Below are 22350 nucleotides of genomic sequence, written 5' to 3'. Positions count from 1 at the left end.
AATGGAAACTAGGAGCACATTCAGGTGTGTATAGAAATGGAGTTAAAGCAGGGCTTCCTCCTCTTTTGTGTGTCCTGGTACCCTTTGGCAGACTGGAAAGGAAGCTTTGAAATCTCCCCCTCAGAATCAACTTTCTCAACAAATGAAATAAAATACAAAGGAAGCCAATTACACAGAAATATACTTCTTGAAATACATATATATTTAAACCATCATAGAGCCAAGGTTAAGAATTCCGGGGGGCAGCTGGGTGTTACATTGATGTGAATCAGCCACAACTTTCAGAGTGCTAGAGCTGCTTTCCAGGTTTTTGTAAAATACATTTGTGTTTGTAGCCCTATGTGGCTCTCCTCAGATGAACAGTTATTCTCCCTAGGGAAAACCTTCATGCTCATGTCTTCTCCAGTTCTGGTAGCTGTTTCTTCTCTTTGCCATCCAACATTGATTTACCTTCTCTCTGTGCAGCTGGTCACTGGCCTCCTCCCTCACTGCCCAGCTGCATAAGCCTTGTGTTCTGCTTTGGTTTCAGTGCCCAGCAGAGGAGCACTCAGCTAAACAAGAAGAGAGCCGTCCCGAACCAGGTACACGTGCAAGCCCACATTTCTTGGGGATATGTTACTTGGGGTGGGAGAAGGATGGGGAAAGCTACCTTAGGTGCCATGGGGGAGGTGCACCAGTTTTGGGTGTGAATAGTTTACTCAAACCCTCACTGTTCCACACACCTCTATCAGGAGCTGCTGGATAATTATGATTCTTTACCCTTTTGATCCCAAGTTCTATATGTGTTTTGACATTATTCAAAACCTTTTCAAGTGGCTGAATCTAAATCTGACAGCCTTGTCACAGCTGCTGTCTCTTGACCTTGGAAGGCATGTTCTCTGTGATATCCAAATCAGCTGCCCTGAGGATAAAGAAAGGGTCTGGCAACCCTGTACTAGTGTTCCAGCCCCACCTTTCCCAGGGAAATTAGACCTACGAGTAGAGTCTTGGTGTTTTTTAGGAAAAAATACTGCCTTCAAATAGCCTTTGCTGAGGTCCCATCTCTCATGGGAGAGGCCAGAGGCCCTGCTATTTACTTAGCTTGCATGACTGAAGCCCCAGATTGGAAAAATGTAACCTTTGCATGTATTTTATGCTTGCTTTAGGTAATACATATGTTGTTGCTTTTTTGTTTGGAAAGATTACAATGAATTAAACATTAACACTATGAATATAATTAATAGCATGTAATTTTTTTTTCTTTTGCTGTTTTTCTGCTCTTCCTCTTCTACCATTTGTTGTGCTTCCTGCCCTTTCTCTATTACCTTGCTCCCTCTTTCTGCTTTTCCTTTATTTACCCTACAACCTAACTTTGTGATCCTAAAGGGTGAGATCCTGGTAAGTACCTACATAGTGTGTTAGTAAATATTAGACAGATCTAGTGATGGAGACCTGTTCCCAAAATATAGTCCTGAAAAAGAAACTGGCTCTTCCCTGATTTGGGCTTGAGTACACTTAGTACATTGAAGGTGAGAACCAGGTTTCTCCCAGGCCAGGGGGCAACTTCATCCATATGGAGCCCTTAGTAGATGTCCTCAGTCACATGATAGAGAGTATGAGATGTGCAAAGATGAATCAGACTTGCCCCTTTCCTCAAGGGGCTTATAGTCTCCAATAGGAGAAAGGAAGTGAATCAGGTGAGTCTGGAAAACCTATCTAGGACTGTTATGTTCGCTATGTTTATGCAAGGTTATAGTTGCAACCTGAGCCCACATCCCTACAGCTTGACTGGTGGAGTGTCTTGGCTTTCTTTGGGACCGTATGTTCCATATTCTTTAGAAAAGCCAACTCTGTCAGGAGGCTCATCTTCCTAGAGGGTCATTGACTCCAAGCAGCTTCCAAGAGTAATTCTTGGAGCCCTCCCAAAAGCCTTTTCTCCCTGCCTCCCTGCAGGTGCCTGGCCCCTCTTCCCTTTTGTATTATTATGAGAGGAAAAAAGCAGCAGAGAGTATTAACAAAACACAATCAGCTCTCTAGGGAAATTTCCTATTGCTTATGTACATAGTATTCAGTTTGTTTCATCTTGCTGTGACTTGGGTGCTCCTACATCTTCAGCTTTCCCTCCCTTTCAGTAGGGTGACAGCATAATTTTGACCCACTGTGCTATTTGGCAGGAATCCCACAGACCTTCCTGCTAAGTGTACTCAGTTCTGAAAACCCAAGATACCAGTTTCTTTCTTAATGATGCTCTGGAGACAGTGTTACATCTTCCCAGTGGAGAGACTAACAAGTGTGTGTGTGGAAACAAGGTTGAGAAGTCTTCTTTGACTGAGCAAGAAAATGGAAACAGCTGAAATATAATCCTGGAAGGTGGGGCAGGGCTAGAAAAACCACTCTCCTTAAGGACTCTGGACTTGGTTTGCCTGCTTTATTCCACCAGCCCCTTATTCCTTCCTACCCATCTCTCCTTAAGGAGCAAGAAGTTAGGCCCTGTTGTAACAGGAGTGGGGGGGGGGGGGGGGTTTCCCCTTTTAAAACCATAGCTTCTTTTTCCTTATACTATAGACATTTTAAGTAATTTCCATTTTCCTTTCAATTCAAATAGGCTTCCTTCCATTCCCCAAGACCTATTTCTCCAGGGTGGGGATGGGGGGGGCCACAATTGGGGCAGGAATACTTCTGGTTCCAGAGCACCTTGACTTTTCTTGAGCAAGGTCTCCATCACTGCTTGGGAGGCTTAGGATGTGCAAGTGTTGCCTTGTGGTGATGGGAAGCTGCTGAGCCCTGACAGTTATACTAAGATAGGTGTGAGCTGGGCCAGGAAGACAAAAAAATCAGCATTCAGGAAGAGTGTTCCAAGATTTAGGCCCCCTTCCTTGATTCCACTATCCCTACTAATTGATCAGCTCTCCCCTAAAGGGACCAATTTGCAGGTAAGGCTTTAGTACATCAAAATTTCCTGCTTCTCTGCCATGTCTCATTCCTTTGTTATGCATCATGTGACCATTCTGTCCCTTATTGTCCTACTTCTCTTTCTGAATTAAATTTCTTAGAAATGGAAGCAGAGACATGGCTTTGAGGGCTCCACAAGAGTTAAATGGGCCCGTGGCAACTCTCCTTAGTCCATTAGCTGCAGAGCACATTCCTTTTAACCTTGGGTCATTGGGCTGAGTAAGCTACAGCCTTAGACCTGACTTTCCAGAGGATCCTCTCATACCTATCTCCTCTGTAACTAGACCCTGGGACATTTACCAGCTGCATTCTGGTTTTGCTGCCATTCCTGGCCTATTTCCAGCTTTCTGCTTCCCCCTGTCAAGATCAAATTATCTGCAGAATATTCATATACAAATCGGGCTTTAAAATGAACTGGGCAAAAGAGCTACTCTGTGCCCTCAAATTGTATTCCCAGACTCAAGAAAGATTAGTCACTCAGTTCTTGATTGGCCTTTCGCCATCTGCTTAGTCAGGGCTCCTCACTTCTCTCCACCAGGTGCACTGTAAGAGTTAAGACCTTTTAGATGTAACAGCCTGCAGTCACCCATAGCTTGTACAGCCAAGTGATTTTTGTCTCTAACTCAGTGTTGTGTCCTACATGGGCGGTTGCCTGGATAGCTTGAAAATTATTGGATGGAATGGAATGGGACAGGAAGGTCTGGTCTATGATTGGTCAGCAGGAATCTATCTGACTGTGGACCTGACCAGCATTTCCAGTCCTGTGGCACATTTGCTCTGTGGGTAAAAAACATGGTGTTCTAGCCAGCTGCCTAGATATTTAGATTTGGGGTTAAATGACCAGGCCTGCAATCTTTGGTTATTTCCACCAGAACCGTGTCAAACTATTCTGAGTCTGGGCCTTTCTGATTTTACCAAGGACAGCATTTCTCATGTATCCTTGGCTCCCAGGCAACCACATTTCTCACCAGGACTATACATCTTGAAGACATTGAGTCCCTCCCACCCTGGATATTGAGAAATGTGTCATTTGCTGTCCCATTGACTCCTGTGTATTACTAACCTGTGTCTTAAAACTAGTGGCCACAGGGCACTTATGTGAGGTGACTGTGGGTACTCCTCTCACTTCTCATATATGTTCTTAAAGCCCAAGGATATGAGTCCATAAATGTGTTGCAATTTCTTATTTGGGAGGCATAACTGCCCATCTGAAAATTTCCAAATTATTCTTCCATATAAATGGCATAGAAATCAGACAGCAGGTTCAAAGGTCTCTCACTGCTTGTTGACCATTGGGAGGGGAATAGAGGTAGGTGTGCTTGATGTCTTATTGATTAGGCTCCTGGCTGGGCTAAGTTTGCCTCCTCACATTGCTTGCCTTTCCCTCATCTCCAAAGGATGAAAGGAATACACTTCAGAGATTTACTGTCTCTGGGCTGGGATCCTTTGCTGTGTCCCTAAGGAAGCTGATTGATCTGGCCCTGCTTCAATTTACCCAGGCCTTTGCAGGAAGTCTTGTCAGTGTGTTGATGGTTTCCTGCCTTACTTCTGTCTGGCAGTCCCTGGGAAAGGACTAAGTTTGCACTTGCTTTCACAGGACTTGTGAAGCCTGACCTCACTCTAGTAGGAGTGGGCCACCAAAGCCTTATTCAAAGCCCAGTAGGGCGATAAGAAATGAGGGCAGCCACTTTGATGGCTTCTGCGCCTTGTAATAAAATGCTAGCAAAGGCATCAGATGAATTTGTCCTAAAGCACTTCATACCTCAGAAACACTAAGATTGCCACCAGCATGGGGAGGTCTGGGTGCCATCTTTTTATTTAGACTTACTTCCCGCAGGTTACCCAACAGAGCAAGGATTCTGGCACCTAGCTGGGAGTCTTGGCCCCTTTAGGGGCCCCTTCTGGCTTGGCTCCCAAAGCTTTGTTTCCCCTTGGCTTTTTTCTCTACAGTGGTGGCTTCTATGGACTGAGACTTGAACCCTCGGCTAGGATCCCAGGGAAGTCACCAAAGCAGTTGGCTGTATGATCTGTTGGAGTGCTCCTTAGTCCAGAAAGAGAAAAAGAATGTATGTCTCTCAGTTATCCCAAGGGCCAGGCTGCTGCTTGGTTGGAGAGGTATAGGAACAAGGCCAGGCCAGGCAGTTTATCTCCTTCTGAAACCTCGTCCACTGGTTTGGTAAAATCTTAGTGAAAGCCATTTTTCCAGATTGTGAAGTGGTTGATAAACTTGGCCTTTTTTTTTTTTAAGCAGTGAATTATTTTATTTGTTTATTGTTTTGTTTTACAAAAATTCATTAAATACTTGCCAACACCAAGTAGTGCAAAATATAAAATCTTGTTCACTCTAAATAAATGAAAACAAACCTTGCCAGGAAACATTGAGAACAAAGCTGTTCTTTAAGAATTTCAGGTTCCCCACCAGTGAGTAGTTTGGTGGTTAACAGCATTATTACCTGTCAAGTGAATTCTGCTAAAGTTTCGATCTTTTCTTGACATAATTTATCTAGAGCTCCTTTTGTGAAAGACTCGTGAAAACATATCCTCTGAAAACAAAATTCTTCCAGTAGGGAAATTTCATAGAAATGAGAAGAGTTGGTTTTCCGGCCAAGAAGGGAAAGATATCTGTGGAAAGTCTCTGATGCTAGCCTGAGATCTCACCTGTTTTCTCTGGCTCTCGGTACCTGCGGCTCTGCCCCATAAGTGCCTTGGCAGGCTCAGTGCTTTCTCGAGTCCTGCTGTCCTCCTTGCTTGTTGACACTTGACAGTTCAGTTTGTAACAGCCTCTTGATCCAAGTCCCATTCTAGTGTCTGTTTGCTTCATGTTTGCCCCACCCTTGTATCCCAGCTTGGAATGTTATGGGGCTTTTTTCCCTAGGCCCTAGACTCCCATGCATGCCCTTCTGTCTCCTTGTCTCCTCCCTCCTTACCTCCCAGGGGGTTCAGCCTAGCACCTGGGTCTGCCTCCTCATTGCAGCCTCCATCGAGGCTGCCAGGTGAGTGCCACATGCAGGCACAGTGACAGTGTCAGGGTGGGGAGTGGGGAGGGCTTCCAGTATTATAGGGGGAGCCAGAGGCCCATGCTGCTCTTTTCAAAGAAACTACTGCTGTACTATATCACTGTAAACTTAGCTGACAATTTGACAGGATTCTATCTTAGATTTGGAATTAATTTTGCTAATTGTCCTGGAACAACGAGTGGTGAACTGAATAGTTTCAACTCATTGTTCCATCTTAAATGTCTTATACGAGCACCTCCTAAGACAAGATTTCCTAGTGCAGAGTTCCATATGCTGTATACCCCACCAAGTGGTTCCTCCAGGCTTGCCCCGGGGCCCTAAGAGATTGGCCATGCAGAGGAGTATGGCCCATTAATCAGAGTGAATTGGATTTCTCCCCTTTTGGCTGTCCTGGAACAGGTTAAGCCATGGGCTACAATCAACAGTCTTTTCTTTCCACCTACTAGATGGGTAGCTATTTGGCTTTAGTGAGCAGTGACATAACATCCTAAAATCCTGGTACAGGCCATCCCGCTTCTATTCCTTTTTTTAGATTGAATTAGGAGGTTGGTTAGGACAAGAGAAGTCTGAATTTCTGAGAAGACTCTAGGATTCTGAGGTTTGGATCCAGCCTTTTGGAAGGAGCTAGATTACTTCTGCTGGGAATTTACCAATCATTTAGAAAGTCTGCTCTGTCTGGATTTGGCCTCTCTGACTTCTTGGTATGTTCTGATAGAGAAAAGTGACCTAGTCATACCCCTTCATCAGGGCCCAGATTTCATATTGATTCATGCTTTCTCCTCCAGGTGATTCGAAGGGGCTGGTTGACCATCAACAATATCAGCCTAATGAAAGGTGGTTCCAAGGAGTATTGGTTTGTGCTCACTGCAGAGTCCTTGTCATGGTACAAGGATGAGGAGGTGCGTATCAAGGAAATTAACTGCCTGATCATTATTCCAAATGCACTGGTAAGCTGATTAAAAGGAAACAGACTGGGCTGCCCACTATGATTTGTCATCCAAATCCTTTGGGCAAGCAGGTAACATGTCAATCATAAATATCAAGGGGAAGTGTGGCTATGTACTAATATTTGTCCATCCCTTTCCTTTAGACTCTCCTTTCCTTCCCAGGGAAGCTAGAGTAAACTCACTAGTGAGAATATGTGGAATGAAGTCTTGGGAGCCCTGGGCTGGGTAGGATTTGTAAAGGAAACTTGGGGTCCTCATAAACCTTTGTTATTACTGTAGACTTGTAGATGTCCTTGGTCTTATGACTTCCTTCCCCCACCCCAGGATTGGTGTTATTTCTGCTCAAAACCTTTACTAACTGCCCCAAGGAAGCTAAGAAAATAAGCATTTATGTACCACCCCCTGTATTCCATGCATTATGTCAAATTGAGTGTTTGGGAGATCCAAAGGAATAAAATAAGATAATGCTTATTTTCTCATTTGATCCTTACAACAATCCTGTAAGGTAGGTACTGTTATTATCCCCATTTTACAGTAGAGAAAACTAAGGCAAATAGGTATAGTGACTGCCCGGTGTCATATAGCTAGTAAGTATCTGAGGCTGAATTTGAAATGAGGGCTTGCGGACACTCCAGGTATAGCACTGTATCCACTGTGCCACCAGCTACCTTGGGGATATATTTATCCAGATTTAAACTTTGTGTGCATGTTATCCTCTATAGAAGGCGGCTTCCTTGAAGGGAGGACGATTTTGTTTTCATCCTAGAAGAGTACTAGAGAATTCACTCCTACTTTTTCTTGGAACCAAGCCTAGAAATGGTTCATAGCTATGTAAGGAGAAGCAGCTGTGGTGGAATGAGTGGGAAACCTTGAGTTTACAGTTAGTAAACCTAGGTTGGGTCCCCAGCTCTTCTATTTCTCTAGGGCAAATTAATTAGCTTCTCTAAATCTGTTTTCACCTATCAAATGCAAAGGTATCAGATTGGATGACCTCTAAGGGCTCTCTCACTTCAATTCTTGATCTTCTACCTTGGCTTTATTAGGTAAAAGAGCAGAGAGATGGGAGCACACATCAGAAACAAGCCATCCAGGGAGTTTTGGATTTCTTAAATAAGGAAACTGATAGATTTCCTTCCCCATCAGTAAATAATCAGACCCAGAAAAGCTTCTCAGGCCCCCTTTACAGAATTCTTAGTCCTTTAAAAATGCCTATACACAGGTGGCTCAGTGAATAGAAAGCCAGACCTAGAAACAGGAAGACCTGGATTCAAATCCAGCCTAAGACACTTCCTTGCTTTGTGACCCTGGGCAAGTCACTTGACCCCCATTGCCTAGCCCTTACCACTCTTCTTTCTGCTTTGGAACCGATAAATAGTATTGATTCTAAGACAGAAGTTAAAGATTTAAAATTTTTTTCCTATACAACTTGTTTGTTACCAGTCCAAATCCAGATCCAACCTTGATTCTCTCAGCAAGATCTCCCCACCTGCTTCTTTGTTTCACTTGTGCCAAAGTGATTTCTTCCACCATCTCTGAGGGGCCCCAGGGGCCAAGCCCTTCTCTTTTTCTCTCTTCTATTCTCACAGCAAGTTTAGACTTCTGGCGGTGAATAGCGTTAGATCTTCACATTCCTCGATGTCTTTAATTCTCATCCCAAATGCTTGTTAGGATCAAGGTCTGCTGGGTTCCTTCTAAATGTAAGGTGACCCTAACTGGTTCTCTTGCAAAAAGGGAAATTTTCTAAGGATGGTGATTTAGAAGAAAGCAGTTCTGTGCAGGAACCCTGTGCTTTAAATGTGGTGCCTCGCCTGACTCTTCATTTGAAGAAAGAAAGCCTGACCACTAGCTGCCTACTCCCAGTTTCCTTATGGTGCTACCTGGCCTAGGCCATGCCAAACTTGCCTCCTTTGTCTACACTAAGAGACAGAATCCTGTCAACCCTGCTTTCACCCTGGAGTGAAAATGCTGCCGCTGCGCACCCTGCCCCCCCCCAACCCCCCCACCACCACCATTTGTGCCTTTTGTTGAGTTTGGGGGGGGGTTGGGGAGCATGAGACCTGTTTGGGTATCCCAAAGGGCCCTTTATTTATGATGAGCAGGAAAGTGTTGTGTGTTGAGGTACCTCTTCCCTAAAGGAAATTCTTTTCAGCTTAAGTTGAGGGGAAAGCTACAGAACCTCATGTGTCCATGTATCTATTTAATGGACTCAAACAGCCCCTGTTCAGACACAACTGTAGCTGTAGAGAGGGCTATACTTGTCTCGTGAATGGTAAGTTGTATCTGCAGTAAGACAGAGTAGAGGCTTCTGAGGGAGATGAGATACAAGGCCAAGGCTGACCCAATAGAGGGAGGAAGCAATTTCCTAATTGGCCAGACCTAGAGATATCTTCAAATCGATCCTTTTTCTGTTTTTCCCTTGCCCATTTCTCCCTCACAGCCCCTTTGAATTGATTTTAGAGCAAAACAGGTAGCAAAGGAGCTTTCTCTCTTAGACCAAATAATAATGCAAAGGAAGGGCTTAGCCAAACAGCAGTTTGCTTCCTCTCAGATGCCTGCTCCCTCCATCTTTTCCAAACTACAGACTCCTCTGGGAGACAGTACAACTCTGAACCACTCCTCCCAGTGCCCTGGAAAATGCTTTTTTTTTTTTTAACTTTCCACCCCCACAGTCTAGAAACTAAGTCTGCTTGGTGGTGCGTCAGCTCTGGAGCTGAGTGCATGATGGTTTCCAAGCTTCCATCTTGCTGAGAACAGACACATCAGCAAATTCATTCAGGTTGGACGGGCTGTTAGAGGAACAGTGTTATTTGATTCTCACTGAAAACTTAAACTGGCCAGTGGTGTGAAATGGGAATTTGGTAGTTGAACAGTGGATGAGAGGTTATACAATTTGAGTTCCTTTGTTCCTTCTCTTAGTAAATCAAATTCCAGTTAGAGTAAGATGAGAGTGATGTTCCCCAGCTCGCCCTTCAAACCTTGTCTGTCCTCCAGCAGTTTCCTGTTGGCAGGGTTCTCAGTGGGAGCACTGTTGAGCCCCTTGCTGTTGAGTAATGAGAACCAGCAGGCACTGTGAATAAGGCTCTGTGTTCTACAGACACAAAGCCAGCAGGAATCCTAGAGGTGAGGAGGGGGAAATAAAACATTGTTTCTCGAAAAACAAAAAGTCTGCTCTGCCAACAAGTAAAACCTTTCTCCTAATGTGCATCCATTATACATGGCAGTCCTCATAGTGCCTTCTCACCCCCATCCCTCAGAACCAGTTATAAACCTTTCTCAGAAGAAGGAAAAGAGTGAAGAACAGTTGAGATACATTTCTTTTGGTAACTTTATTTTTGAAAAAGAAAAAATACAAATATTTCTTGAAAATTTTTAAATGATACCATCTTGCCTGTGCCCTTTGCCTTAGGGCTGAAAGGAAGATTCCCTGAGGGATCCCAGCAGCCTTCAAGGATTTTTCCACTTGAATTATCCCCCAGGTCCTCTTTTCCTTTCCCAAAGCCCATTTTACCCCCTAAACTTTTCCCTTTAATCGCCATCCCATTTCAACAAGCATTTATTAGGCTAATACTTTGTATATGGGATATATAGGAAGGAAGTTTCAGATCTTAAAGGACTTACCTGAAGGTGATATTGCCTTGGCTTCCACCTTGCTGTGGGCAGGGGTCCTGGCTCCCCAGTAGATGCTTTTCCAAGCCCAGCCTAACCAATGTGCAGACTACTGTACACCTTTGCAATCTCCTGGACAGGTAGTCTGAACACTGGGCTGGTGGGGCTGGAATTTGAGGGGATTCTTCTACCCCTCCCCTTTGAAGCCATTCCTTTCGAGAAGGGATGTGTTCCCAAAGCTTATTTTACAAGGATAGGAAACTGCCTTCCCCTCAAAGAATCTGCTTTGTCTCTTCTGACGTGGCAAGTCTTCAGCAGGACCCAGTCTGGAGAAAGTTGTGGTTTTTCAGGAAATCCTAAGGCAAGCGGGTGGGGGTGGGGGTGGGAGAGGGAGGGTTTAGGTTCATGGCCTCTGTACAAAGGAGAACGTCACTTTTGGGACACAGGGTGGGGGTGGAGGGTGAATGTGTGCCTGTAGCATCTGGAGGTATTTTCTGGGTGGAACAGAGTTATAAACAATTCCAGATGTTGCATTTCACTGAGGCTGCTCTAGCCCATGACTCGGGAGGGCGGCCCCTCCAAAAGCAGCAGACTTGTGCTCATCCAAACCAAGTGCAGGACTTTTTGCTGCTTTGGGGGCAGGCGTGTGGGGCCCAAGAGCAATAATAGGGGAGTGGGGAGAGGGGTCAATACTGTCCTGAATCTGCCTTGAAGTGAAAGACAGGGCAGAGCCCTTCTCGTAGCTTGAGAATCTTATCAAGTCTTCTAAGACCCAGCTTTAGCCTTGCTCATTCATCCATCTTCCCTGTGCCAGAAAACCTGAGCTGGAAAATGAATGGTACACAACTGGGTGGGCCTGCTCAGCTGGGCTTATCGTTACCCTCCAGCTCTCTTTATTCATCCGTGTTCCAAAATGCACAACTAAAATTCTGGCCTACCAAAAGGCCACATTTCTTTTTCCACCTCAGTCTCTTTTGTGTTCCTTTTTCCCTACCATTCTCAAAGGTTGGTTTGGGAGAGGCACAAATGACCCAACCCATTCTGCCCTCTGGTTTCCTTCTTCCTTGCCCATATCTGTCAGTAGCTCACTAACAAATCCAGAATTTGCTTATGTGTGGATCTGGAGGCTAGAAACTTGTCCTCCACTTTTCTGTTATTCGTGCAACAAACAAATAGCTGGGTCTTCTATATGGCTGGTGCTTTAAGGGATACAGGGATAGCAGAATAAAACTGCTGCCCTCCAGGAATTTAGGCTCCAAGGAATCTTTTGCTTCTGAGTTGTCCAGAAACTGCAAGTCTACTAATTGAATCAGTGTCCCCTGTGTTTGCTTCAGGAACCAGAGAACTGGCAATTAATCAATGAGCTCTTTCTTATTAAGCACTTGTGACAGGCACCATGATAGGAACTGGGGGATAAAAAAGGGACCTCGTGGAGCTTCAGTGAACTAGGTCATGGGCTCAGAAGGTTGGAGGCAAAACTGGGCTCTGGGGTGGGGCACCAATTAGATAAGCCAAGTAAATGAGATGAAAACAGCAGCATATTCTTCAGATATGTTGCTCTGCTAAATGGAATAATTTTTTTTTTACCTTCTCTATGTTTTAGGAAAAAGAGAAGAAGTACATGCTGCCTTTGGATAACCTCAAAATTCGAGATGTGGAAAAGGGCTTCATGTCCAATAAGCATGTCTTTGCTATCTTCAACACAGAGCAGAGGTAATAAAGGGATCTCTAGCACCCATTTGGGTGACTCCAGGCTGAAATGTGGCCTAGACACCAAGCCTGCAAAAGGAACTAATCTGACTGCTCATCTGGGCTAGGGCCAACCTCTGCACTGTGCTGTGGATGGATGGCCTCCTTTTCCAGCCAATTTCAGGGTTCTGAAACTTAAAACTTTGATTTCCAAAAGTTTCGTTTTGATTATCTCTTATAGTTAGGTACAGTGTGGCCTTTGTGTCTTAACCAACCTCCAAACAGATGCTAATTTTTCAATTATAAATTTAAATTGTTTGAGCATTACCACTTTACAAGTCTTAGAATACATGTGATTTAGAACAAAATTTTAAAAATATTTTTTCATACCTTGATAATAATTGAAAACTGGCAAACGTTTCCTCTCAAGGGACTGAGTATTTGACTTGTTCAGAACTTGAGATATCTGAAACATCTCTTACCCTACCCTATCCTACCCCAAATTTCCTAGATGTAAAAACAAAAACAGTTGAGTACTAAGCTATAGAGAATAAGTGGGAATCTCATTTGCCTTTTTAAGTTCCATGTGCTCTCATTTTCCTTCCTCAAACCAGCAAAAAGTCATGAATGTTAGTTAATACACTGACCTTCATGGAAGCCCCAGGATGGTCTTTTTTTTCCATCAGAGGTCTTATGGTTATTTTATTCATTTGCTCTAGTTTGTCCATCATCAAGACCCTTACCAGGCTTCTAGCAGACTAATGATTATTCCTTCATAAATACAAGCTTCCCACTTTTTTTAATGCTCTATTTTATTTTAACTCACAGTGACAAGTATAGACATTTGTATATATATATACACATAGAGACAGCATATTAGAAAATAGGAATAAATGACTGCACAAGTGGCTAACCTCAATTACTTACCATTCTTTGATTTCACCTATACAAGATGTGTTGTCTAGTTTACATGGCATCATTTTCCATCTCCTTTTGGCCTTTACTATGTATAGAATGTAAATGTGTTGCTATTGTTATCTACAACTACATGGTGGTTGTGGTCAGTGTATATAATGCTCTTCTGATTCTGTTCTTTTCACTGACTACCTTTTTTAAAGGTGAAAACTAAAAAAAAAATTTAAGTAAAGGAGAAAATTCCCTCTTCTTTTCTCCCTCTCCCCTCCTCCAAGAATGATAATAAAGGTATTTCTTTTCTTATACGGTGAGATACCAGGGCCAATTACTGGTTTCTATTATGGCACAGTTCTGAGGACCCCTGTACCATTATCACTTGCCACAGTTGCTGGACCTCAGCCTGTCTTGCCAGTTGCCAAAGAGTGAGGTTGAAGGACAAGCCTAAGAGGATCTCAGCAAACCTCTTGTTTGTACCATTCTTCTTGCAGGAATGTCTATAAGGACCTACGGCAAATTGAGCTCGCCTGTGACTCACAAGAGGATGTAGATAGTTGGAAGGCCTCTTTCCTCCGAGCTGGGGTCTATCCTGAGAAAGACCAGGTTGGTACTCATCCAGGTATCCTGCGGAGATTGGAATGGAACTTTGGAGTGGACCAAGCCCAAGGCACTGGCACTGCCAGTGAGCAAAGAATATTCGCTGGGTAGTGTTAATACTAGGAGCAGAGCAGGACAGGTCCTATGGAATTAGTTCTCTTGTGCTTAAATCAAGTTCCTCTTATCATTTGGGAGTACATATTGGGTAAAGTTGAATGAGAAGCACTCACAGCTCTCTTTTGATCCTGGACCAGGCTGAGAATGAGGATGGGGCCCAGGAAAACACCTTCTCCATGGACCCTCAACTGGAACGCCAGGTGGAAACCATCCGAAACCTTGTTGACTCCTATGTGGGGATTATCAATAAGTCTATCCGTGACCTCATGCCAAAGACAATCATGCATCTCATGATCAACAATGTGCGTATTCCAGGGGCCCAGGATGTGGAGTGACTCAAAACTGGGTAGCTGGCTCAGAGGGAGAGATTTTCATGTGGTTAGGTGCCCTACAATATCTCTGGGGGCCTAGGAAATAAGGGGTATGAACAGTTATCCAGGAGCTTTGTGTTTTTCATTGGTTACCCTTGAGATGTTGGTCCATGCCCTCAGGAGGGAAAGGATGAAGTCTGATAGGAAGGCTCTGAGGAACTGGGCTCAAGTTCATCATGAAGGGCTTCATTTGGGTTCCTTTGGAGCCAGTCACATCTCTATATTATATCCTGTACATACCAGAGGAAGAGCCTCCTGGATTGTCTATCAGTGGAGAAGGGACCTTTACCCTCTCCAACTTGATCTCTGGGCTTTTCCCTTATACCACAGACCAAGGCCTTCATCCACTCAGAGCTCCTGGCCTATCTCTACTCTTCTGCGGACCAGAGTAGTCTGATGGAAGAATCTGCGGACCAGGCACAACGTCGAGAAGACATGCTGCGCATGTACCATGCCCTGAAGGAGGCACTCAACATCATTGGAGACATCAGCACCAGCACCGTATCCACCCCTGTGCCCCCACCTGTGGATGACACATGGCTCCAGAGTTCCAGCAGTAGGCACAGGTCTGACCAGGCATCTGCAGGTCTACCTGCAGGGGTAGGGACGGGGGGCAAGTGGACCTGGAGCAAAAATGGCAAGTATAGCTTTAGGAGAGAGCCCTCGTGTCTTTTTTTTTTCTCCCAGAGATAAAAGTAGGACCAGTGGAAAGAAATAGGGGCAGAGAGGATTGACTTCATATAAGGGGACATATTGCATCATATATTCTTACTAGACTTGTTTCAGAAAGCAACTTTTCCTGTGACTAGAGGTATTCCAGCAGAGGCTGGATGACCACTTACTGGGGAGGTTATAAAAGGCTAGACTATCTGACCCCATGTATTCCCTTCCAAATCTTATAATTCTAGTGAGAACCCAGTAATGTATGAAGTCTGAGAACTGAGAAGTCTTAAAGACCTGGCCCTAAGGGACTATAGAATGGACAGCCATTCCCCCACAGTTTAGCAACCTTTCGGCCACATGTGCTGAGGTATAATTGGCAGGTGGATACAGCTCTTGTTCAGTCTTTGCAATGAGGCCAAGTTGGGTCCTCATCTTAGTCCACTCTACTGCTAGCTGCCTGGCACTCAGCCTCTCTACAGCTCCTGGTCCCAGCCTCTGCTCTGTCTTCTCTTGCAGTCCCACACCTCAGCATCGACCTCCTGCCAGCGTGCCACCTCCTGGGAGGCCCCCTGCAGTCAGGGGGCCTACCCCAGGGCCACCTCTGATCCCTGTGCCTGTAGGGGTTGCTGCCTCTTTTGTGGCTCCCCCTATCCCCTCTCGTCCTGGACCTCAGAATGTCTTCACTAACAACGATCCCTTTTCAGCCCCACCTCAGATCCCATCTCGGCCAGCACGCATTCCCCCTGGTATCCCTCCTGGTGTGCCCAGGTAAGATTCATCCTAAACCTCTGCCTGTTCCTTTTCCCTTTGCTCCCTGCCAAGGGCAGCACTGGAACATGTCAGCAGCTGTGCTGCCTTTAGTAGTTTCTTGAGTTAGAGGGACCTTTAGTCACATAGCACATAAACAGGAGAAAACAACCCTAGCAATATTCAGCTCCATCTCAGCAGAACCCAGCCTGCCTCTGATCCCAGCCCCTCAGGACCCACTACACACAAACACATCTCTTTGCTCTTAGTGGAGAACTTGTCCATGGGAGCCAACATTCTTTTCCTAACATTTCTTTTAGCTGTTGTTCCTCAAAGAAAAACTCATCCAATTCTCAGGGTCAGGGTTTGCCCACAAAAAAAGGATGATCTGGGGGGCAGCTGGGCGTCTCAATGGATTGAGAGCCAAGCCTAGAGATGGGAGGTCCTGAGTTCAAATCTGGCCTCAGACACTTTCCAGCTGTGTGACCCTGGCAAGTCACTTCACCCCCATTGCCTAGCCCTTAAGACGGAAGGTAAGGGTTTAAAAAAAAGATGCTCTAGGAGTTTCTGGCCTTCTCCATTGGCTCAGCTTCCATTGGAATTTGGATTCTGACATGTTCGGAGGATTGGGAGGGGTTGAGGGGACACTGGAGAACCTTAGCTAAGCCAGCAGTCCTGTAGCCCATGCTACTCTCTCTCCTCCTAGTTCACCTTCCCCATCCTTACTGGGTTCTCTTCCATCTGTTTCTATTTTCTTTACAGCAGAAGACCCCCTGCCGCACCGAACCGGCCAACCATTATCCGCCCGGCCGAACCATCATTGCTAGATTAACCCTGGGCTCTAGAAAAAACCTATGTACTCAGTGGGGTGTGGCAACCAGACCATCAGGGTACCATTGTGGGTGGGGTTTCTATACACTGTTGGCTCTGAGGAACACCCAAGTTTGTAGAAAGCAAATGTGGCTCTGGGCCCCGAGGCCTCCTTCCCTTCCCTCTTTTCTCCCTTATTCCCTGACAGCCAGGTCTGAGGCCATGTTTGCCAGGCAGGGATCAACTGAACTTGTAATCAGTGGGCCTGGTGGTACACCTGCCCTCCTTGCCCATCCCCACACAAATGCAGGCAGCACCCAGGGACTTGTTGACGGTGCAACTCTGCAGACTCCCAAGGCACTTGCACTTAGCCCTGAACTGAGCAGTCCTGGGGAGTCTAGAGAGGGACTGGGTTCTGGCACTTTGTGAATGAGGTCTGGGACTCAAGTTAGGTCAAGGGGGAAGGGCTCATCAGCCCAACCCATCAGCCTCAGGCACCATGTAGAAATAATATACATATGGGGAGGATTGATCAGTCTTGGGCACAGCAAGAGCTTGTGTTTGTGTCTGTGGCCCTGTGAGTGACTTGTGATTAAACCAAATGTAAACGGACTCAAGTTTAAAGGATGTACAGGTGGGGCCAGGGCTTCTGTTCCCTAAGTCATCTTGTTTGGGGAGAAAGTCCTGCTGGCCCAGGGCAGAGGTCTCACCGTGGGTCTCATGTTTATCATCCCAAGGGCTCAGAGTGACAAGTGAATCAGGGCATGGATACAGTCAAAGCAGCAAACACCAGGGCCTAGGTTGGGATTATCAGATTACCTAGTCAGAAAGTAGCTGGCCCAGTATGAGATGGGGAAGTAGTCTTGGTGGTCTTCCTGACTTCTCCACTGCTGAGGACTGCTCTTTTATACTCCCAGCCACTGGTGTATTTACACACCTCCAGCTGTACATACTTTTTCTGGAAGTCAGGCTTAACTAAAATCCCAAGCCCAACCACTGCTGCATTGGAGCCTCTGTATCAAGTTTCCAGAGATGTATCTTAATCCTTAATCCCTCCAAAACCCCAGAGCTGCCTTAAGTCCCTGCTGTGGGGATGGGGACCCATTGGGGTGTAAGAAAGAGTCTTCACTCCACCCCCCCAACCCCAGGCCAGGGAGCACTTGGATCAGGGACCATGTCTAAAGGACTGCCCAGGGCTCAGAGCCGCTGTTGGCCTCACTGGCAGACCACCTGCCAGACTTAGCATCTCTAGGACCCTTTGTGGTGAATGGGCTCCAGCTCTGGTCATGCTGGCCACCTCTATGTGGGACTTGTTCCTTCACTCAATTTGACCAGTGTAAGTGCCTCTGCTCTGTACCCTATTAATAAACTAAAATAAAGGGAAGAAGCTACTGGTGGCTGGTGTCTGTCTTCTCCTGTCTTTGCTTGGGAGTGAAAGGGATGGGAGTCTGGTCTCTTGGTCCCCCTGCTGTCCCAAACCTCTAATCAGCCCTGTCGAGGTACTGGGAGCATCAGAAGTAGCTGCCCTCTCCATCTGTAGGTGCCTGCTTTGCCCAGGGTCAACAGGGTCTGCCATCACCATTTTCTCCAAGTGTTGCCTAGCCCTATTAAGTCAGTCTCTTCAATGATGTGGAGCTACTTTGACAGAAAGTCTAGTCAGGTTTGGAATATGACTTCTGGAGACTGGAAGGTGGTCTTGGTATTGCATTCATTTATCAGGCAAATTAAACAGGACTGGGTCAAGTATGCCTTAAGAGATATTTGGTCCTGCTGCTACAGCTGATTTGTCACTAAGGCCAGAAGTTCCACCGCCAAGTGTACAGTAACTCGACCTGAAAAGCAAAAGTCCAAGCTATCGCTCACACTGAAGACATTTGCTCTATTTAATATTCCATGACCGGACTCCCTGGGAGAGGCAGAGGTGGCTCAGCCTTAACAGGGGACTCGCCCCTACAGCTGACAGCTTCCTGGGAGCAGTCACCCAACCTTCTGAACATTCTATATCCTCCACATTAAAACTTGTTTCTATTTCTCTCTTGTGCTCAGGCGACCACCTCCTTCTGCTCCTTCCCGGCCCTTCTTCTGAGTTTCGTCTGATTCAGAGGCATCCATCTCCATAGGCGCCAGCCTGCTGCCTTTGCCCAGGGCATTGCACGATGGGCCTTGGGAGCTGAGGGAGCATTTTCCAATTCAGGCTAGGCCTGAGCTCCCTACAGTGGCACCATGTGGCTTTCACTCCTGCCGGTCATGTTGCTCCAGGCCCAATGATAGTTTGGTTTCCAGATACAGAGGGGATCAGGGGGGCACAGGTGCCAAGTTTTATCAAACTTGTGCCTCCCCAGCCTAGGCCCCAAATACCACACACTCCACAATTCCAAGAGTAATTTATTGAACCAGAGCTGGTACTTTGTTCCATGTGGCTCAGAAGTCACCCCTTTCTACCTTTAGCTAACAACTCTGCCCAATAATACTATCCTTATTCCCTTGGCCAGTTGGTTCCCAGGGGGCTTCATTTAGTTTGAAGATAATCTCTCAATGGACATAGCAGGTCAAGTCCTCTGTTTGGGGATGCAGCCATGCTGGTGTTGCTTTGGACTTTATTAGGCCACAAGTCAAAGCCTCCCCCCTGCCTCAACCTGCAGGCAGTTCCAGGCTGAACCCATTCTGTCTCCAATAAACTTGACAGTCCTGGGCAAGCACATGATAGCGTCCGAGTTTCATTAAAATTTCTTGGCAAGGCACAGGGGGATTGCCCCCAATTGTTCCCACTCCATTTCTGGGTTTATTTCTGTTGGACCTGGGCACCTATTTGTCTTTGAGCAGCTGGCATTTGAGGGACTGAAATAACTAGGGGTGGAGGGGAAAAGGTCATGCGACATTCTGGGCAAGAAGTCCTGAAATCTAAAGAATCATACCTAGATTGGCATGAGAGGAAACCTGGTGAGATGGGAGTCTCCCCCACAATAATCAATATTTAAGGCACCTGAGGGTGGGAGGGATTGCACCTTTGGAACAAAAGATGTCCATGTTTCTCCCTTCTCTTTCTTCTGTAATGGAGCCAACAGCCCCTCCAGGACATCAAGTCCCATACTACCCCCTCCCTCACTCCTAGCCATTTTATGCTCAGGCCTGTTTCAATGTCAACTTAGGTTCAGAGTATCCTGAGCTCCAAAGAATGGAAGGATCTTTTGTGAAGCCTTCAGATTTATGTGCCTGCCTCATCCTTTTATGCAGGAAAAAAATCAAGAGACCCTCTCTGTACTATAATGTCCTTGACAAAGGGGAGGAACCAGCACTCCAGGTTCCCCCTGAGCCTTTCTTGGTCAGTTTTAAACTGCTTCCCCCAAGGAAGTACAGTTGTTCCTAAATCCAGGGCTATGAATAAACCCTGGGTAAGAGAGACTCCCTTCCCCACCCATTCCCTCCCAAAGCTACCCCTCTCCAGAGAGGGCTATGTGCGCACAGCACGCTTATCCTGGAAAAGGCCTTTGAGGGTGCACACTTGCAGCACAGCTACTAACAGCAGTAGCCCCACATTCACAGCAGACCAGAAGTTAACCCTCTCCAGGTTGCCCTCCTGCAGGTTTCGGTCTCTTGCCTCAAAGGCCCTCAAGAGAGTCAGCACCTGGATACTTCTCTCTAGCCTTGTCTTCATCATCTCAATGGACTCCTGTGGAAAAGGAAAGAGGCAGGCTCCTCAGATAAACCCTGGACATACTTGGTCCCATCCCCTTAGCCTGGACCACAGCTCATTTTGGCTTAAAGCCTTTATAAGCCTCACAGACTGGGAAGAGCTTCTGTCCTAAAAGAAAACAACAGGATGTGGCCAGGTAAGGGCCCATCTCTTGGTCCTGTTGGATCCAAATTTCTCAGTGAGACCAAAGCATAAGTTCTAGGCAGTGAAGTAGTCAAAACTTAAATCCCACCTACTAGCTGAATGATCTTAAACAAGTTGCTATACCTCTTGAGATTTTTTCACAACTAAAAATATACTAATAATATTTTCAGTACCCATTTATTTCATTTAGTCAGGAGAGAAGTACTTTGTAAATTTCAAAATACCATGTAAACAAACTGCTACTAGCATTTTCCCTTCATTCCTCCCAGAGAGGTACTCTTCAGGGGCTAAAAGGTCTGGGGAGCCAGGTCAGGGAGAAAGATGCTGGGCTTCAGGGGTTGGGAATCCAGTTCCCACCTTAATATCTTCAATTTTAATGTCAAGCATTTCTTCAGGCTCCACTACATCAGCCCAGCCATCACCATCACTATCCTCCTCATCTTGTAAACTGTCAAATATGAGTTCAAAGAACACTAGCTTCTCTGAAATGGTGCTGAAGGAGTTGTCAAAGCACAGCTTGTAGTCTCCAAACTCTGTGGGCTCCACCCTGGAGATGAGAGAAGAGAATAAGCAGCTTCTTAAACTGGATAGGGTAACCTGCCCAATCACCCCATTCTGCCAAGGAGATGCCCCTGCAGCCCTGGCAGGTAGCAGTGGGTAACCTGAGGCCAGGTCAGGCTTAGCAGATGTAACTAAACCCTTCAAAAGTAGGGCAGCCACACTGGGGGGGGGGGGGGGGGCACTAGGAGACCGTGGGACCAAAGGAGGATATACTCACGTGTGCACCCCGTCGGACTTGCGGTACTCACTAACCAGCAGCACACCTCGAGGACTCTCCAAGGAGAAGTCCACATCTAGCCCCGCACCTCCAATGACCTGGAGGCAGAGGCAAAACAGAGGCTTCCCTTGAATACAGGTATGGGGGTTACCCCCAATCTCTAGACTTGGGACCCTAAGCCCCCAACCCCGGAGGGTTACCGATAGGAGAGCCAGAGAGGTCCCAGCTCCCGAGCAACTAGGGGCCCACGGTGTTTGCGGGGTAACGCCAAAATCCCACTTGGGCTCCTGCTCCCAGGGGAGTGTCCCCGCACCCTAACCCCCAATAGAGGCCAGGGTTTAGGCCCCGCCCCCCTTATCTGGCCCCTCCCCTCCTCGAGATGCCTTCTGTGGCCACGCCCCCTTACCCACCAGGGCCCCAGTCCATGGAAGCGCCGCCAGCCGACCCAGGACTCTAGCCCCGCCCACACAGAGTCCCCAGTCTGACCAGGACTCCCCTCCCCCCTCCCGCTTCCCTACCCTTGCCCCCACCTGGTACTCTGCCTCCAGGCTGGCGTTGGCTGGTGCGGGCTGGTAGAAACACTGCCTACGACCAGCGGGCAGCAAAAATGTGAACTCGCCGTCTTGAGGGGGGGGAGCCCGGGAGCCGGGCCCGGCCACTGTCCCAGTTACCAACGGCGACAGCCACCCCGACAGGACTAGGACTAGGGCTGCCCTTACCGCCATCATCCGGGTCATCCGGCAGTGTGAGGAAGGGACTCGGCTCCTTTAAGGCTTGGCTCTACGCCCTGGCTGCCTCTCCGCACGGCTTGTTCCTTAGCCTGCCTGTAGAGGCGAGGACTACTGTCCCCTTTGCCCATCGCTGGGACTGGAGCAGGACTGTGCTACCCTCTTCGTCTTCCTCCTTTCGGGAAGAAGTCCCTCCGCAGGGACTCGGGGGGAAGAAACTAGTGGTTCAACAACGCCGTCCTCTACAGGCAATCGTCGAGACAGCTAAGAACAGGCCAGAAGGCGGGGCTGAGGGCCTTACTGAGGAGCGGCGCGACCGTTTCCCAGAATGCCCCGAGCGGGGAACGTTGGCCGTTACTCGGCTTCCCCGCCTCTTCGCGTGGCCTTGCTGAACGTGGGGTGGTGCCGGGGGCTCGCGGCCCGCCTTCCCCAGGGTGGGACCTGCCCGCCTCCTCCACCCGAGATCTCTGCCCTTGGAGCGGGCTTCTGCCGAGCACTCCGGTCTTTCCACGGGCTTGCTATCCGATATCCACTGTGCTAGGCCGTGGAGATCTACACCCGACACCCCCACCCTTTCCCATTTGAGGAAACAGTGGTCA

General features: G+C 47.0%; 2 protein-coding genes and 1 non-coding gene across 20 annotated transcripts in view; 1 reads left to right on the top strand and 2 right to left on the bottom strand.

Moving 5' to 3' along the window:
• Positions 1-19106, top strand: part of DNM2 (dynamin 2) — a 77690-nt gene extending 58584 nt beyond the window's left edge. For 4 of the 17 annotated variants that reach the window (XM_001363008.5, XM_007488529.3, XM_001363093.5 and 1 more), the window contains 9 exons: positions 530-581; positions 1366-1377; positions 6734-6847; positions 12105-12214; positions 13594-13705; positions 13954-14118; positions 14518-14753; positions 15367-15618; positions 16360-17798. In XM_001363008.5, coding sequence (XP_001363045.1) covers positions 530-581; positions 1366-1377; positions 6734-6847; positions 12105-12214; positions 13594-13705; positions 13954-14118; positions 14518-14753; positions 15367-15618; positions 16360-16429 — 1123 coding nt within the window. In that variant the 3' untranslated portion in view covers positions 16430-17798. Of the gene's footprint in view, positions 1-529; positions 582-1365; positions 1378-6733; positions 6848-12104; positions 12215-13593; positions 13706-13953; positions 14119-14517; positions 14754-15366; positions 15619-16359; positions 17799-18453 lie in introns of those variants that run through there. The other 13 variants (XM_007488534.3, XM_007488533.3, XM_007488530.3 and 10 more) reach the window with 7 other exon arrangements.
• MIR199B-3 (microRNA mir-199b-3) lies at positions 10597-10657 on the bottom strand. Its single transcript, NR_127497.1, has one exon. It is a non-coding gene; the product is annotated as a microRNA mir-199b-3 (primary transcript).
• On the bottom strand, positions 18780-22300 carry TMED1 (transmembrane p24 trafficking protein 1). Of its 2 annotated transcripts, none has more exons than XM_001365779.5 (4): positions 21554-22300; positions 21024-21121; positions 20603-20792; positions 18780-20077 (listed from the first exon to the last, which is right to left on the bottom strand). In XM_001365779.5, exons 1-4 carry the CDS (start codon positions 21758-21760, stop codon positions 19859-19861), a joined length of 714 nt encoding a protein of 237 aa, XP_001365816.2. In that variant the 5' UTR covers positions 21761-22300; the 3' UTR covers positions 18780-19858. The 2 variants fall into 2 exon arrangements, with proteins under 2 accessions (XP_001365816.2, XP_016287435.1); XM_016431949.2 differs by having other exon boundaries at positions 21743-22064.
• Positions 22301-22350: the final 50 nt, after the last annotated feature.

This window comes from Monodelphis domestica, chromosome 3 (genome assembly GCF_027887165.1).
Source record: "Monodelphis domestica isolate mMonDom1 chromosome 3, mMonDom1.pri, whole genome shotgun sequence".
NCBI classification, from domain to species: Eukaryota; Metazoa; Chordata; class Mammalia; order Didelphimorphia; family Didelphidae; genus Monodelphis; species Monodelphis domestica.
Note: the sequence above shows the minus strand (reverse complement) of the source record. Positions and strands in the feature narration are given on the sequence as shown.

Bases quoted from the DNA above. Each gene is read 5' to 3' on its own strand.
- TMED1 (XM_001365779.5), bottom strand. From the start codon at position 21,760: ATGACCCGGATGATGGCGGTAAGGGCAGCCCTAGTCCTAGTCCTGTCG. The intron at 21,122-21,553 runs GTGGGGGCAAGG...CTCTGCCTCCAG, and splicing joins GCCTGGAGGCAGAGTACCAG to GTCATTGGAGGTGCGGGGCT. The intron at 20,793-21,023 runs GTGAGTATATCC...TCTCATCTCCAG, and splicing joins AAGTCCGACGGGGTGCACAC to GGTGGAGCCCACAGAGTTTG.